Source organism: Caloenas nicobarica, chromosome 2, assembly GCF_036013445.1.
Source record: "Caloenas nicobarica isolate bCalNic1 chromosome 2, bCalNic1.hap1, whole genome shotgun sequence".
NCBI classification, from domain to species: domain Eukaryota; kingdom Metazoa; phylum Chordata; class Aves; order Columbiformes; family Columbidae; genus Caloenas; species Caloenas nicobarica.
Window position 1 is genome coordinate 151,210,569 of NC_088246.1, and position 17,140 is coordinate 151,227,708.

The 17,140-nt window shown below is 38.7% G+C and overlaps 1 protein-coding gene across 2 annotated transcripts in view; it reads right to left on the reverse strand.

Annotated features, from left to right (window-relative positions):
• Window positions 1–3,474: 3,474 nt before the first annotated feature.
• TAF2 (TATA-box binding protein associated factor 2) overlaps window positions 3,475–17,140 on the reverse strand; it is a 61,516-nt gene continuing 47,850 nt past the window's right edge. Inside the window, exons 24-26 of one of the 2 annotated variants that reach the window (XM_065628633.1) lie at window positions 15,682–15,834; window positions 15,169–15,274; window positions 3,475–5,146 (exon numbers count right to left, since the gene is read on the reverse strand). In XM_065628633.1, coding sequence (XP_065484705.1) covers window positions 4,881–5,146; window positions 15,169–15,274; window positions 15,682–15,834 — 525 coding nt within the window. In that variant the 3' untranslated portion in view covers window positions 3,475–4,880. The remainder of the gene's footprint in view (window positions 5,147–15,168; window positions 15,275–15,681; window positions 15,835–17,140) is intronic. The other variant, XM_065628634.1, reaches the window with a different exon arrangement.

Consider the following 17,140-nt stretch of genomic DNA (forward strand, 5'->3'; position numbering starts at 1 on the left):
TAATAATAAAAGAAAAGCTTAGAAATGTGCTTAGTCACTCAGGTGACTAGGGAATAACACAGACTTTATAGGTTAGATGCCATGGATTAATGTGTATGCAAACACACGGTATTATTGCCATTTAAATGATAAAAGCAGGAAACAAATATATAAATATTTTTTATGAATAATATATGTTTTATACATATATAGAAATACATGAGTGTATAAGGGACAGACTTTTTAGCAGGGCCTGTTGTGATAGGACAAGGGGTAAATGGTTTTAAACTAAAGGAGGGGAGATTCAGGTTAGACATGAGGAAGAAGTTTTTTTACGAGGGTGGTGAAACCCTGGCCCAGGTTGCCCAGAGAGGTGGTAGATGCCCCATCCCTGGAGACATTCAAGGCCGGGCTGGACGGGGCTCTGAGCAACCTGACCTGGTTGCAGATGTCCCTGCTCATGGCAGGGGGTTGGACTGGGTGAGCTTTGAAGGTCCCTTCCAACCCAGACTATTCTATGATTCCATTCTATGATTCTAACATCATCTCATGCAAAACTGTTAAATTTACCGTGTGTATTTTAAGGGTCTCCATGCAATACCCATGCTCCATTAAAAAACAGGTTCCTAATTTTCTGTGGCTTAACTGTCTTAAGGAACTGAAAATATTGACACGACTAAAAATTCCTTATAATTTACATAACTCATCAGATTTACAGGAATATGAAATCAACTAAAAGTAAACAGTTTTTATATCCTAAAAAGCAAAGCAGCGTAAGGATACCTTGTTATCATCGATAGGAACCCTAATGCCAGCTGGAGCACTTTTGGAACTGTAGAGTTTGTGGCAGACAGACGGCATCAGCTCACCCAAGGGCTCAGCAAAGCTGTGTCCCGCTGTCTTTCCTCTTTCCTTTTCCAGCACCAGGACAGACTGACAGCGCCTGGTGGTGACCCGATCAAAGCTGGGACGTGCGCTCGCTCGGGCACCTCAGGAAAGGAGCTATATCCTCATCAGATACTTGAGCACGTCTACAATCTCAGAGATGCAGCAGTTAACTTTGTGGACATTTTAATCTATAATTATGCCGAGAAATAAAGCAAAACTAAGATAAATGAAGTCTGCATTAAAAACGCACATAGGCCTTTTAATATTACATATTTGCCCTACAATTACGTGTATTACAATGTTTATAATGAACAAAATAATCCATGCTAAAAATCGAGATGTCAAAATAAATTCTCCAGACTTTGACCTCTGCGCATTTTCAACATCATATGCATTTCTACTTTATAGGTGTAACGCATTTTCTTCCAGTATTTGGCTACTACCTCACCTAAATCAAATACCCAGCCTTCCATTTCAACGACAGCACACTATAAACCAAAAGTTTTAACTGAAAATCAGAACCAGACCAAATCAACTGTGTAGGTTATAGCCAAGCTAGGAGGTTTGAAGGTGGCGAGGATAAAGAGCTTAATCCACCATCCAAATACAAAGTTTTAACTCAAATTGATGTTGGGTTATAACTTGCAATAGTCATTGACTTTTCAGCAGAAGAGAAACCCAAGCTAAACTGCAATCTGCAAGATCTTTGGCCAGCAAGGACCTCCATCTCCTCAGCCTCCCACAAGGCCCAGCCCATCCAGGGAGCCACCGCAGTAATTTCACCTAAAAAAATGGAAGATAAAGAAATCATGTAAACGAACTATAGCAGCCAGGTTCGCACTGTGGCAGAGCGAAGCAACCCATAAACTTCCCCTGCAGACATTTGCCAATCTACTGCTTAAAAGTATACAAGGAAAGAGCTTTCACATCATCATTAGGTGTCCGTTAAGTATTCTCCAGCTTAAAATTCAACAAAAATATTTTTTCTTGCAAATAAAGCTAATCCTTTCCTTCCCACAGGCAATATCAAGAACAACTGATAAAAGTTTTGTGTTGTAGCCATCTTTTAGATATTAGAAGGGAGAGTTCCTTCCTCAGACTTCTTTTATTCTAGACCCGGAATACTCAGTTCCCTTTATTTTATGGGTTTTTTTAATCTTATATGCAATGTTACATATTGTTTCTATTCAGAGGAACTTGCCCAACTATTTCTTAATTTGTGTAGCCACCAACCATTGGCACTTAGCAGAATAATTACTTTCACACCTTATATAACCCTTAAGTGAGTTTTGCTTTTTGCATTTGTATGAAGTTGCTCACCTCTGTGCCACCAGACACTTCTTTTCCTCACTGTATCTCACGAGATGGGGGACTGGTTTGCTTTCATGCACTTAATTTTTTCTCAAGTTCAGTATTTCACATTCATTCCTCCTGCATTTTAGCTTGATGCTGTTGGATCACCTCCGCAATCTCCCTAATTAGTCTGACTTTTGATCACATCTACCAGTTTGCGAGCACTGCCTGTCCACGTAGGATCCCTGCAGACCTCGACCTTACTTTGTATTCCAAACACATGAATGGATCTTCTGAACAAGAAGCATGATATAACCTCAGAAACTGCACTGGAAAAGTCTTTTTAGATTTTTTTCCCCCCTCCAATTTTCTGTTAACAGTGTCTTCACCATATGTCCTTAGCATATATTTAATAGTTCATTTGAAGTCATACAGCCACGTATATGATGGTGGAATTATCGTGTTACAGCTCTGCCTCAGTTCTGTGCCCGTATCACTAAACAACATGTAAGAGTGTAAATCCACATCTCCAAAAGTAGAAATTACACCAGCCTAAATTATCCGTGACCTCATTTTTAAAACATAAACGCATCTGCCTCCGCTCTCCCAAACAATGCCAGCTTTCACTGCTCATTAGCCCAGCTCTCCCACAAACACCTTTGGCAGCGTTACCTCACTTCTTTGCCAAGGGAAAAACACCGGCAAATATTTCCATCCAGCTCGCAGTCGCTGCTGGAGGCAACAAATCACTCCAAGGTGCTTCCCCGACGTGAAGAGCTGCTGGCGCGGCAGCAGGTGGGCAGCACGTCCCACCGGGAGAGCCTGTGACGCTGCCCAGATCCGCCACGTCCAAATCCAGCCCAAACGTATCTCAACACATGTTCTGAGTACAATTAGCACAACTATCCATGCAATATTAAAGTGATATGGTGTTTGAATAACAAAATATGTGTACTACAAAATACCTGGGCATGTCGTCCTTCCATTCTACAAATAATTTGCTATTACAAAATAGCAAGTTACTTCTGGTTTTAAACTAGAAGAGGGGAGATGCAGGTTAGACATGAGGAAGACATTTTTCACAATGAGGGTGGTAAAACACTGGCCCAGGTTGCCCAGAGAGGTGGTAGATGCCCCATCCCTGGAGACATTCAAGGCCAGGCTGGACGGCGCTCTGAGCAACCTGATCTGGGTGAAGATGTCCCTGCTCATGGCAGAGGGGTTGGACTAGATAACCTTTGAAGGTCCCTTCCAACCCAAACGGTTCTATGATTCTACAGTTCTATGAAAAACTACAGGATTCAACAGCAGGTATACAATATAAAAGTATTTATTAACTTTCATGAAACAGAATATGGCTTAAAAAAAAAAAATCTTCTTGGGTCAATGTTGAACTTTTTCCCTTTGCCCTAAGAAGGCGAATCAGTCTCTCACAGGTATTTGGGAAAATTAAAAAAAAAATATATATATTTAACCCAAATAGAACCATCTTATATAGAAAGCTAAATGTGAACTCTGGGCAACAGAAGTCAACCAGTGCATGGAAATCAACCCCTGCCTCTACATACAAATAAAGACATATAAAGTGGCAGAGATGATCTATCTCTATTATCAAAACTTCTAAAAACTTAAGTTTTTAAATAAAACATTTGCTGGGTGTAAACAGTACACTGAATAAAAACATAGCTAAAGAAATTTAAATGTATCCATTATTTAAAGCCCTAGACCTAGCTTCATCTAATCATGTCTGTATTTCTCCTGTGGATTCATGAGCTGATCATACAGAATGCTTCCAAAAAAAACCAACACCCCTCAGAAGGAGGAAATATATATTTTCCAATCTTTTAAAATTCAGGTTTTCAAAAATATTTTTTTTAATTTTAGCAAAGCCATCTTTCAAAAGCATATTCCAATGTCAAGCTTGAAGAAAAAATTCTGCCTCTGTCAAAATAATTTGCAAACTTTATTGGATTTTTAAAAGCCTGATTACAGGACAAAACATGCATTAAGCATTTTGCTAAAATTCCAAAACATAATTGCAGAATGTCATTATATTCAAAGGGTCATGTCCATAATAAATACCCGCAGCTTAAAAGCAGCTTGGAATTTTTTTAAGTGTTTGAGTGTCTGAAAAAGTCAAATGTTCTATATGCTCTTCTTAAAATTCTGGCACTACGTTCCAATGGTTAAAGCAAGAAACAGCTCAAGCGGAGACAACACGCAATCCCTGTCTTCTCAGGAGGTCCACACTTGGTTATATAACACCACTCTGGAAACAGCACTTCACCAAAGCTCTGGCAACTGGCTTCTGCTTAAAACATACTCCGCTTCATAACAGTCTTCAAAGGATTAAACCATAATTGGTTCTGGCAGTACACATGGTCAGCACGATGTGCAGGGGGTTGCCAGTGGACATGGGTCCTTATATAAAGAACTCTTTTCTTTGTTTAAAATGGAAAAAAGAGTGGGAGGTGTGGAGAATAGTGAAATAGAAAATGACTCAGAATCGTAAAACATATTTTTTGAATCAGATTATTTCAACAACCGCATATGCAAATAGAAGGCTTCAAACAAGGATGGTGGTAGAGCTTCTGAATTGCTAAGGCAATTCACATATTCTTATTTCCATAACCATAAAAAAGATAGAAGCTATATTTATATACATCCTTCTAAGTATTCAGAGAATATTGCAAGTTGAACTCCAGAAATCGCCATCGGTATCAGTCTGAAAGCGACGGGGAACGGATCGATCGTGCACTGGCTGGGCTGTTGGAGAAAGCAAAGGGATCCTTTTCCTTTTCTTTATTATCATGTTTATGTTTATGCTTATGCTTATGCTTGTGTTTCTTCTTCTTTTTCTTGTGCTCGTGGTGGTGATGGTGATGGTGGTCACTGTGTTTTGAGGAGTTTGATTCTTTACTAAACACAGAGAGCGGAGCTGCTGAGACAGGGTGCACGTTCATCTCTCCTGAAGATTGTTCTTTACCTGAAAAAATGGACACAGTGGGATTAATAACTGTTTAACTTGCATTATTTTTCAAAAATAGGAAATTCTGAAGTCTTATACAAAACCTATGTTATAATTTAAACATGTACCATACTTGGACCATTAGCGTTTTGCTCTTTTCAGAAAAGGTTCTGAACATGCCACTGATGTTCCCACACCACTGACAGTTCTTCCAGAGGTAATTACTCCTTCCTCCATCAAAAGCATAAGCGTATCCCAGACAATTAAGAACTTCGAAGAGCTGAGAAACTGCAAGTTACACTAGCTTCCAGAAATTCATTTTTAAACTGAGTAGGAAGACCACTATACCAGGAATGATGAAAATAACTGCTTATGAAAACTACGATACAAAGTGCAGGCCGGGTGTATATAAAGTGCAGTTCTGGGATGTGAACTGCTTTGAGTCAGGAGCTAACGCTCCCTGCAAGAACATGCAAACCTTTTGATACTGAACACAAGAATTAAATTGCTTTTTCCAAAAATCGCATCTTACAACCAGTTTAGCTTATTTGAAAGATTATAGAAAGTTTCCATTTCCAATAAAGACAATTACACCATCTTTATTAGTATATATTTCACAAATACACTAGAACTCCTCATACAGTGAGTAAGCCTGGTATCTGAATCTGAGAAAATCTGACCCATGACCTTTCAATCCCTGAACCACTTTCTTATTCTTTCTTTGCTTCATTTAATTTTTCATTATTTCAGACAAACTGCAATAGCTTCAACAGTAGGGATTAAAGGCAATAATCTAAGAAAAACCTTGTTAATTTGGGGAAACACTTGGAAGGTCGGCAGGCTCCAACTCCTTTAGGCAGAAATTGTATCAAATTACTTTGCAAGAACATGCTTTAACTACTAGACAAACGTAGAAAAGCACCATCAGATTTTTGAAGGCAACTACTCCTTTAAGTCTTACTTAAAATGGGTTTTCTTCACAGCTGTTTTAAATGTGGATGATTTTTTTTTCTTTCCCCCTCCCTCTCCAGTTTTTGGTGAAAATAGCCCTGTTAAACAAGGAATTACATTACATGCTTTGAAATTATATTTTCTGTATATTTGAAAACAGATTTTTTTTTTTCTAGTACATCTTTTTGTTTGGCTGGTTGGGTTTGTATCTTTAAAGTCAAGAATGTTTCATCTCTTCATCTATGGTAATGATTCCTGGAAGTCTGAAGATCCAGCTCCCTGTGGTATGACAAACAAGCACTGAGAATGATTTCCATGCAATCTTTCTAGCCTTATCCAAAAGATTAAAAACTGATTCAATCAAGCACATCTATAGGAAAGTTTCTAGACAGTACAGCTGTTCTGGATTTTGTTTGGTTTTAAACATGGCTGGAAAAAACCAAAATCTACATCTGTAAGCAGTGTTCAGAAGCCAGAACAGAAACAAAACATTTTCACAGTGAGGATAATCAATGACTTGCTATGGGACATGGTGAAATCTCTATTGGTTAAAGTCTCAAACAGCAAAAGTGATGTATTTCTAGAAATGTTTGGGCTCAACCACAAGATGTGAGTATGGTGCAATACAAAATTCTGCTAATGTTACAAAGGAGGCTGAACTAGAGTACAATAGTTTCCTATAGATTTAAAATCTCTAATATGTATTTTTTCAAAACTTTAATTTTTATTTCATCAGAACTATACAATAGCAAGCTTATGCTACCAATGCAAAGATTTATTGTTAGAACTCGCAGTGACTTAGTGATTTAGTCCTAGAGCTAGGTTGGACTCGATGATCCTGAGGGTCTCCTCCAACCAAAATGACTTCATTATTCTATTCTATGACTTTACTTTTTTATGTATATTATGGCAGACAGAAGATATGCACACTATTTCAAACTTCCACTTGTTGACTTCAATGCAGTTACTACAACCTTTTTCATTGTTACCTGGAGCAGCTCTCAACAATGCAGACAGCATGCAAATATACTGTATTTGATGCATAAAGATACAAGATTGCTTTGCAATTAAACAATTTCTAATTATGTTTCTCCTACCTGTACTAAACCCATCCCTGTAACCTGAGCCCACTCCTCTAAAGCACACAGCTTTTAAACAAGCAAGAAAATTCTCCTTAGCAACTGCAAGGATGCAAAACCAGTCCTGAAACAGAAGACAGAACAGTGGAAAAAAGGAACATATCTGTCTCGTACCATTAGAAAATGAATGGTTGGAGGCTGCACCTCAGCAAACCAAAGTACACAGTATTTGACACCATTAAAATAGGCTACAGTAGTTAAAGGTGAACTGTGGCCGACACAAATGCAGCTTCTAGTACCACAGAAGCACAGGTTGTGGCAAAGAGCCTGCAGAAGACCCATCAGCGTCTGTCTAGAAGAGATGTACAAAAGGTTATCCAAGGTAGGGAACACATTCTCACGTGTTCCCAAGCTACTGGAACACGATGCGTTAAAATATACAAGGCAAACTAAAGCCAACTTAAAAGAAAACAAAAAAACCCCGCACGACACAAACCTTTAAAATTTCAAAACTCCATTAGTTCCAAATTGTGAAATTATTTTTACATGGAAACTGAAACCATAAGTCTAGACACTACATTTGCAACAACCTCAAACCAAAACAAGGCCTCTGAGCTTTAAAAATTTTAACCCAGAATAACTTGTGTAAGGACATGGGCTTAAGTCTGCAGGGACAATGTGGCAGAGGTGCCGAGTGCCACTGAAGACCAAGGTCGCAACCAGACCCTCCGGCACCACCTGCCACTCGTGCACGTTCCCTGGTGTTGACTGAACTATCAGCTCTGCTAAGGCAACAGGGCTGCATTATCTCTTCTTTACTTCGTTCACGTAGGCTATTAAAAAAATCCATTATTTAAAGCAGTTAAACACCACTGAGAGGAGCAAGTTGGGGAGCAAATACAACAGTAGCTTAAACCAACAGGGCTGGAGGGGTAGTGATGGGCACCTAGAAACTGAAAAAGGCAGGGAGATCTTCAGGAAGCAAAGAAAAGGGATCCAACCACACCTCATGGGCTACTAACACTTAAGGAGACAGTCAGTATTATTAATATGGCACAAATGTCAACAAGAAATGAAAGAATGCCATTACAAAAAAATATACTTTAAGTGACCCAGTACTAAGAGTACACATACACTTCCTTCATAGAGGTCAATGATAGCTATAATCTGTTGCTTTTTAAAATGCAAAAATAACAACAACAACAAAATCAATATCAAAGTAAACAAAAATATCCAGAAAATTTCTTCCTACTGTAAAAGAGTGCTTTGAAATCGGGAATCAAATATATTGATCCCAGATGATGGCCTAGACAGAACGCACGCAGACTACCAAGCTCAGCTGTCTATAAAATGGACAGGCCTGGAAAAGATTTACAAAGAATTTTACAGCTTTGTACCTGTAAAATTCACCATTAAACTTGCAGAGCATTTTTTTCTTCATTTTAATTTATTTTTAATTAATATCTACTTAAAGCTGACGCCAAACTAGTAAAGCAAGGCTGAATAGGAATTACTTTCCAGGGCACTAATATAAGGCTCACGCCCAGGGGGGTGGCTGGGAACCCAGTTCCCCCGGCGGAGGGAGTAGGATGGGAACTCAGGCTTCTCAGATCACAAAAACACACAATAACCAGAGGGTGAGCCCAGGACCTCGCTTCTGAAGTGGTTAGTGGCATTCCTTGGAAGAAAATGCACGTACATGTGTGTATCCCCTTGGATCTCCTCCTGTTGGGCTGCGGAGGTTCCAAGGTAATTTCTGGCTGTGTGGTGTTCTGGACAGCTGGGCAGGTGTTGGAAATGAGCCAGGATTAGTCCCCACCTTGTCACTGGGACCAATACAAGTGCTGTAGATATCGTGACAGAGAATAAAATACGCAAACACAGAACTCACAGTTTAGCTTAAGAATGAAAGGGGTTTAAATCTTGATAAGCTTTTAAGTAACAATTTCTGTCATAATAAAAATTCCTGTCAGATTATAACATCCTGATCTAGGGTGAGTTTTTTATTTTTAAGAATCATTAGTGCATGAATGTCAAACAACGTTGTTGGGTACGCTGTTTTACCTATTTTACCTTTATTTTGTTATTGAACCCTTACCATTAGGGAACATGGAACTTGAGACACTACTATGCCAGCAAGCTTTCATAAGACCTTCCATATGGTCTCTCCCATATTTCTGATTTTGTGTGTGCAGGGTGGGACACCACAGACTTACAGTCTCTGTTTCTCCGCAAGTACAACCTATTTAAAACAGCTGGCTTATGTAGGACTTCTCCAAATTGACACTTGTTAAAAATGACCCTATTTGCACCCTGGTTTATTCAAACATCAGAGAGGGAGAAAACTTCACAAATCCCAGCAGAGGGTCAGGCCCAGGGGTCCAGTGCTTCGGCTGTGGGTGCTCCAGACCTTGCCACCAACCTCCTCTGGGAAGATGGGGACATCGAGACGAGCACGCGAGCACTTAATGGGCTTCTCCCAGAGCCCAAAGAAAGCTTGCTAATGAGAAAAATAACACACTCCCTTTGCCTAGCAGTTGAACTGCAGCTCTGGCTAGCATTTTCTCTAAAGAAAAAACATTAAAAAGGCTGTAAACATCTTGAAAACTGTTTTGACAATTACTGTGTTTTTCCTTATTTCAACTTTTCTTTTTTCAGTATTACCCTGGAAACATTCAAGACACACTGTTTTTTAATTTCATGCTGTGTTTATGCATCTGCTGCACCATCAACAAAGCATACACAGAAAGTTACCAAGCATAAATAATTCCAAGCTTCCAGAATGCAAGTGTCTTGTCATTTGTGTTAAGAAGCAGAATTTTCAAATTGTATCTCTCTGAAAAAAAGTGTTATCAATTTTCTGTCTAGTAGAAAGTTCTTTTATGGACCACGAGACAAAATTTCAAGTTCGAGAGTGACAAGTAAGGGTCTAGTTAAAAACAAAACAAAAACCAAAACCACAAAAAACCACAACAAAAAACCAAACAAACCCACAACCTATCCAAAAGTTTTCTGAGGATATGCTAAACACATCAGTTAATTTGGCTTCAACATAAAAATTTAAACTAGTTCCACTTGACTTCGTATCTTTCAGTGGGATTCATATACAGATAGATAATTACTTATACCTATACCAAAGGATCACCTCTGCTAAAGTACTGTAAAGATGAGCTGGTGATTTAACTAAAATATACTTTTAATAGTAACTGTTTCATTAATTTCCTCACTTGACTTTCATTTAACAACTATAATGCTTTGTCCTTACATTAAAATAATATCTTAACTGTGGTGTTATTTTTACTACATTTACTTTAATATTCCAGAAAATTCTAGAATATTCCCTGCTCTAGAGAAAAATAACAGTTCGATCAGTAATTCAATTCAGAATACTTTGTGCTTCTAACAGTTTCGGGTAGTTCACCTGAAAATTTTCTAGCCATCTTCCAGGTTTAAGAAGGATCAGTTGTTTTCTCACAAAGTCACAGCTACAATATTATGTGGCTTTTCTTTTTATTAAATCGTGCAGTTGACACACTGCAGCCACACACTGGTGCAATGCTCGTTTATGCTGTCATTTTACCTGCAGGGCTCATGTTTGTACTAAAGCTGCTTTCATGCCACTTGAGGATAAAGCACTTGAAAACACCCTTCCTTGTGAAGCGTACGATAAACAACATACTGTTTCCGTGAGGCAAAATTATTTACAGAACCTCAAAGTCTACGAGTTACCAGTTTGGAAGCAGTTATATTTTGGGTAATATAGCTAACGTACGTGTAACAGATACTATCAAACATATACTATATTAATATTATATGTTATTAACAGAACAGTAGCAGCTTCTCCCTCCTTAAAAAGTAAAGCAAAAATCCATAATTGTCAGTGGTGTCCTCATATCCAAGGAGTGCTCATTTATGTATTTCTCCACGCGCTGACGTTTCGGTGACCAGGGAGCCACTAACAGCTGAACCGTGCGGTACTGGTGCTCTCAGAGCCAACTCTGGTAACCCCGCTGAGCTGCAGACCAGGCTTTTCACACAGTTCAGACTGAAATCCTATTAACTGCTGTATCCACACTTGAAATGTGGTGATTTGCACCACAGGCTCAATTCTGCTGCTGTAAACGTACTGTTTAAACATAAGGACTACAGTAGTTTCCCTCTATACTTTACTGCAGTATGTGCTGTATCATTTTGAATCGTTCCAGAAACAATTCAATCCAGCTAAATCATTATTTTCTCAGACTGTAGACAATAACTGTGATAAACAAGACCACAATCCAGTCAACACATCTGAGTGTGGCCTAAACCTTCAAAGCTTCATATACAGCTGCATGGTAAACAGCGTGACCTACAAGGTCAGCAGTGGGAATTTCTGATTTCGTTATCCTAGGAAACAGCAAATGGATCAACGGAATGGCAAATGAATTTTTCTGATCTGAGTTTGAATGCTCAGGATGCGTCCTCAAAGCCCAGCACTTCGGAATGCGATCAGAGAAAGGACAGCGGTACACAAAGATAAAATCGCTGCACTGACTTTTTTCCCTTTTGTAGAAATAAAGATAAGAGAATTGGATACTGCTTTGTATCAACCATCAAACTACCAAAATAGTTGGGATAATTCTAACTAAATGTTTATCAGTGACGACCTGTTGAGCCACGCAGGCACTTATTTTGGAAGCAGAAAAGAACAGGTCAGTCAATAACCACTGACACATACAGCACAACTTTTTGAAGTATTTTGAAGTATTGTGCTTTCAGATGAGTGAAATATTAAATAAAGCATATCTTAATCTGATTTCACTTAAGATAACAATGCATGACAAACCTTACAGACTGAAATGAGAGTTTAAATCTACTGCTTTCACAAAATCTGATCTTGAAATGCTTTTGATCTTAAGATAAAAGCAAGGAGCATTACTACTATTCTTGATGATTTAGAAGCAAATAAAAATCGGTTGTCGCATTAGAAACGTGACCTCCCACAGCTTTAGAGGCTCAAAGGAGGCTACCATGTTTCTAGTCCTTAGGGCAATGAATAATCAATGCAACGACATTCTTCAGACAGTTTACAACTGATGGTTTGTTTAATAACTCCTTGAAAAATGCTGAGAATCCCTTATAACCACCAGAGGCCACAGTTCTATTATCATTGACAGAATGCTTGAGCAAGATTTAAAACATTTCCTATACGAACAACTATGAAAGGTACTGTAATTGTAGTATTGAAACCTGTAATCTTGCAAGAGTTGTAGTACAAGACTTCTTTTATTGCCCTTGCAGTGTCTCAACCCTAACTTTCATAACCACGAGTAGAAGCCTACAGAAAAAAAAAAAGTTTTTAAAGGAAAATAATCTTTTCCTGGCTTTTTGGGGTTTACGTCAACTCAAACAAATCCAAATTGTCATTTGGGGTGGTGAGGGGAGTGTGAAAACACACAAAGAATAGACAGATACGGCAGGATTGAGACCCAAGATGAACTTCTCCTGGCAGCTGCCGTCCGCAGGCAGCACTCGGCTGATGACCTCACACTTCATGTGACATGTGGGGACATAACCCACAGCTGCGAGAGGAAAACGGAGCACGGACTGAGAGCTCGCTGCCTTCCAAGAGTCACGGAACTGAGGCAGATACAAGATCTTACAGATTTAGCAACACGGCATTGAGACCATTTCGGAACCTGTTGTCAGTCTGTTTCACAATAAGCACTCACTGAAGTGCCCCCATTCTCCATCATTGCTGCAAAAACTCCAAGGCCCTCAGGAAATATTATCCGCGATTCTTTTGTAAAACAGAACACTCCTACGTGTGAACAATTTTATTTACGTGTGCTTTTATTTTCCCCCATCTGTTTGGCATTTCTCCTCAGAGGTATGCCATTTCCTAAAGATTGAACTGCCTGTATTTACTCAGTTTGAAATTCATACATCTCTGCTTCTAAGAAAAATGCTATGAATAAGTAACAGGTGAAATTTTAGAAGCAAAGAATATCTGAAGTAGAACAGCTTCTAACCACACAAACCAAAGAAAATGAAATTAATCTGAAATGTTTCAAAATGACGCTTTTCAAAGGCTTATTATTTAAAATGAATTCTGTGGCGAAACCCAGCATTTCCCTCACTTACTACCTAGGAAAGAAAATGTATTCCAGTGTGCTGAATGCCTAAACAGCAGAGGTGAGAAGGTCATTCAGCACACAAGCAAAACTTGAAGTAGCTTTTGCCTGCTTGCTGTAGGTCTACAAAAGCAGCAGCCAACCAGCCATTCCTCTGCTGGTGATCAGGCTTTACCCTTTCTGAACTCCAGTGCAAACTTAATATGCAACAGTCCTGGAGCACAGAGCTGGCGTACAGAGGGTCCCGTAAGTCCTATTTGTGAAGTATTTGGCAGAGTTTTGTTTATGACTTTATATTCTGCAGAGTGTGTAAACCTAGTAAAAAAAAAATTGTTGCAAAATACCATGGAAGAGTTATAAATACTAATCCTCAGCGGATCAGCTTCGCACTCTCATGCCCTGGATGTGTCATTCTTTGCCGTAACAGAAATGCGATGATTGACCATCACACTGAGGATAAAATTCAAAGCAGCTCTGAGAGGTTTAAAGTAAAGGCTGTGCAGAATTAGGCTCCTAAGTTCATGAGAGCAACCTATATGCAGCCTTCCTCTCTACTTTGCTGAAATGCCTATGATTTAGGTAAAAAGTTGTGAGTTTTGCTACTCTACATATCTAACAACAAGTCCATCCTGGTGGAGCTGGCTGTACAGGCACATGTCATTAACCAAAGGCCATCTGGAATCCAGAAACTAGACCTCCCTGTGTTTTATGTCCCCATATGAACCTTATTTGTTAGCTGAGCCATGACAGCAGTTACCTTCTTTAAAAAAAAAAAAAAAAAAACAACCAAAAAACACAACAGAACTCCTTAGTGGCTAGACCATCTGCCAAGGAAGTAAAAACATAAGTCCTAGGCTCTAAGGGAGTATGAGCCTGCAGCCTGAACCCCCCCGGCCAGCACCAAGGCATCAGCCCCAGCAGGACACTGGGACCGTCACTTCCACGGGGCCACCGAACTGCCAGGTCACAGGGAACACAGATGCGGTCGCCTGTCAGCGCAGCTCACGACCTGGGGCACTCAAGACGGAACCGACATTCCAGATCCCGCTGCTAAGGTCTGCTTATGTTTTACATTAGGCGACCACTGGGTAAAAACAGAAAAACAAGCAAGAGAATAATTATTCTGAATCCTACTTTTAAGGCCAAATGCTTCACTTCAGCTTAGCTCCACCGGCACATTCTGGAACCAACCTTAAGAAATATGGTTAAAATATCTTGAGAAAATGAGACTAACCATGGAAGTTTTTGCTACCGACAGAAGCAAAGAAGGTGGAAGTACATCAGTGAAGTTCAGTCTTCCTTAAGGTTTTAAGAAACACTATTGAGAAGTAATTTTGCGAAATATTTTGTGAAAAAGATTCCTTTGAAATGAAATAATTTTACTCATAGATGCAATCTTTTCAGCTTTGAAAAACCCTTCTAATCATCTCCGAGGCTTGCACTTTTTTTAACTACTGAAGTTAAGTTATAAATCATTAAAATTAGAGATTTTTTTAATTCTACCTGAATAGTCTTGCTATTTTCTTTAAATTTAATCTTCAAATCTATTCTTTTTTAAATGACAGCTATGGCAAAATAAGTCTTACCCATTTGCTTATGAGGTTCTATTTCAGCTTCATATCATTTTATTAATTCCTTAGCTTTTCACTTTTATAAGCACAATAAATATTTGCCTTACTTAGATATGTATGAAAGTATACATGTATACAGTTATAGATAAATATACCAGGAGCTAAACAGATGTTCTTTTGCACCCTTTGTACACTTCTCTGAATTCAGTTAACATTCAACACTTACCAGCATGCTGTGTATGGGAACAAACAGTAACAAACCCGCCTCCCCAATGGAAATAGTTGAAAAATTCAAACTATCATTTTGCCAATAAATTTACTTGTACCTGGTGTGGATGGTCTCTCCAACATATTTAAGTGATGGTAAATAAAGGCTTGACTGTCATGAACTGTGTCCATATCAATTTCCTCTTCTTCTTGAGAGTTTGAGAACTAAGATATCAGGAAAAAAATAACGAGATGCTAATAATTCATAGGAATATCACTAAATTGAACTTAAAATATTTTATTTTTGATGTAAACTGGGGGTGAGAGGGAAAGGAAGTGATATCTACCACTGCAAAGGAATAAAAATTCAATAAAATTAAACAAGGTCAGTGTCTTGTCTTCTTTCTAATACACTGTGAAGCTGTGTGAACAAGAGCATGAACTGTCAACTTTAGTTCTTGCCAGCCAAAAAAGAATCTGATGGGAAATGATTTTGCCAAAGTAAGCGTAACAACTACTGTACATATATACACGTCTTTTGTTTGAACACAGCTTTAAGGGAAATCAGCAGAAGCCGCTGCTCTTACTCTGAATACCCTATATATTGTGCAAGTTGAATTTCCATTTCTTACTCTGATTTTGAGTTTGACTTTACTGTCTTCATTCTTCTCTAGTATTTGCCCTGGCTCCAATGGAGACCCGAGTGGCATATCAGCCTTCCTCTTCACCCCCTGCTGATGACCAGAAATGCTGGATGCTGTTTCCTTAATAAGATGATCATCCTCCTGAAGCAGCATTAAAAGACCAAAATTAGAAGATAGCAAGAGCCATGTTTCAGCCTAAAAGAGACCTGATAGCTGAAAACACTTCCGAGAAAAGTGGGTGATTTGAACAAAGTTTTCCCTGTAGTCCTGGCAAAAAGTATTTTCTAAAACCCTGTATGGATTTGTGCCAACCTCTCCAACAAACATAGTTTCTCTTTACTTCTATCCCAGCTCCCTCTGCATATCTAGCATTGGCATCTTTTCTGTCCCTCCTCACAATCATGGTACTGTTGGTGTGCAACAACGTCTGCTGCCTCTGAATAGCCTTTCTATAAATCTGTGCCTCCCAGACTTTCCTCAGTCCAAATCACAGTTGAAAAACCGTGATAGCTTCTGATCTACACATGGGATTTAGCTAAATCTTTTAGTTAGCTTTAAAAGCTAATGCTTATTTTGTTGAATACAAATCATACCGAACACTTACAATTTAGTTTGTTTGGTTTTTTTTTTTTAAATTTCACAACAATATTTATTAAAAAGAGTTAAACTGTTCTGTAGATTACTGCTTAGATTATCAAACCGGGTCAAAGGAATATAAAAATAGCAGGGGAATGTAGTAAGTTATACATATAGTCATTAAAACAGGAGACAGGTGTTCCAGCAAATCCAATATATGAAATAGAAAAGGAAAAATAAAGCACCTACAGAAGCAAACATAATTAAAAGCCCACTAAAAACTAGGTAACATAGACTCTCAAGGGCACATGCTGCTCCACTGAACTGCTCTTCCTCTGTCCTACAAAGGGCACTCCAGCCCCACAAACTCTTGCCCTGAACAATTCAAATTCAATTTTCTGAAGTGGGTAACCTCAGTAAATTCAGTGTCACGAGCCTATCAGTACTGATTTTAATGTGTTTTTGCTCTCAGAATATACAGTCTGCTTTTAAAAAATCTAGTTAATCTGATGTATTCTATCACCTGTTATTGCTTTTTTCCCCTCTAATATGTATTTCCCTTTTTTCATTCCTATTATTTAAACCAACACACTGCTGTTGTGAAACACTTTTGGATAAGCTTTGGCTGATGTGAGAAGCACCTTTGTTTCATGTTACTGGTTCTTTTTTTCTTCTTTTTTTCTTCTTTTTTTTCTCAAGGAAAATCAGTTCCCGAATTTTGTGAGAGTTACAGTGAAAATGGTCACCTTAAAGTAAGGGGTAGGAGAACAGAGATAAGCACGGGAGAAGATACGAGGGATGAAGTGTGAACTGAGGCTTATACTAACGTTATATTTTCAGACTAGAGTAAGCCAGTACTGCTGCTAGAAGA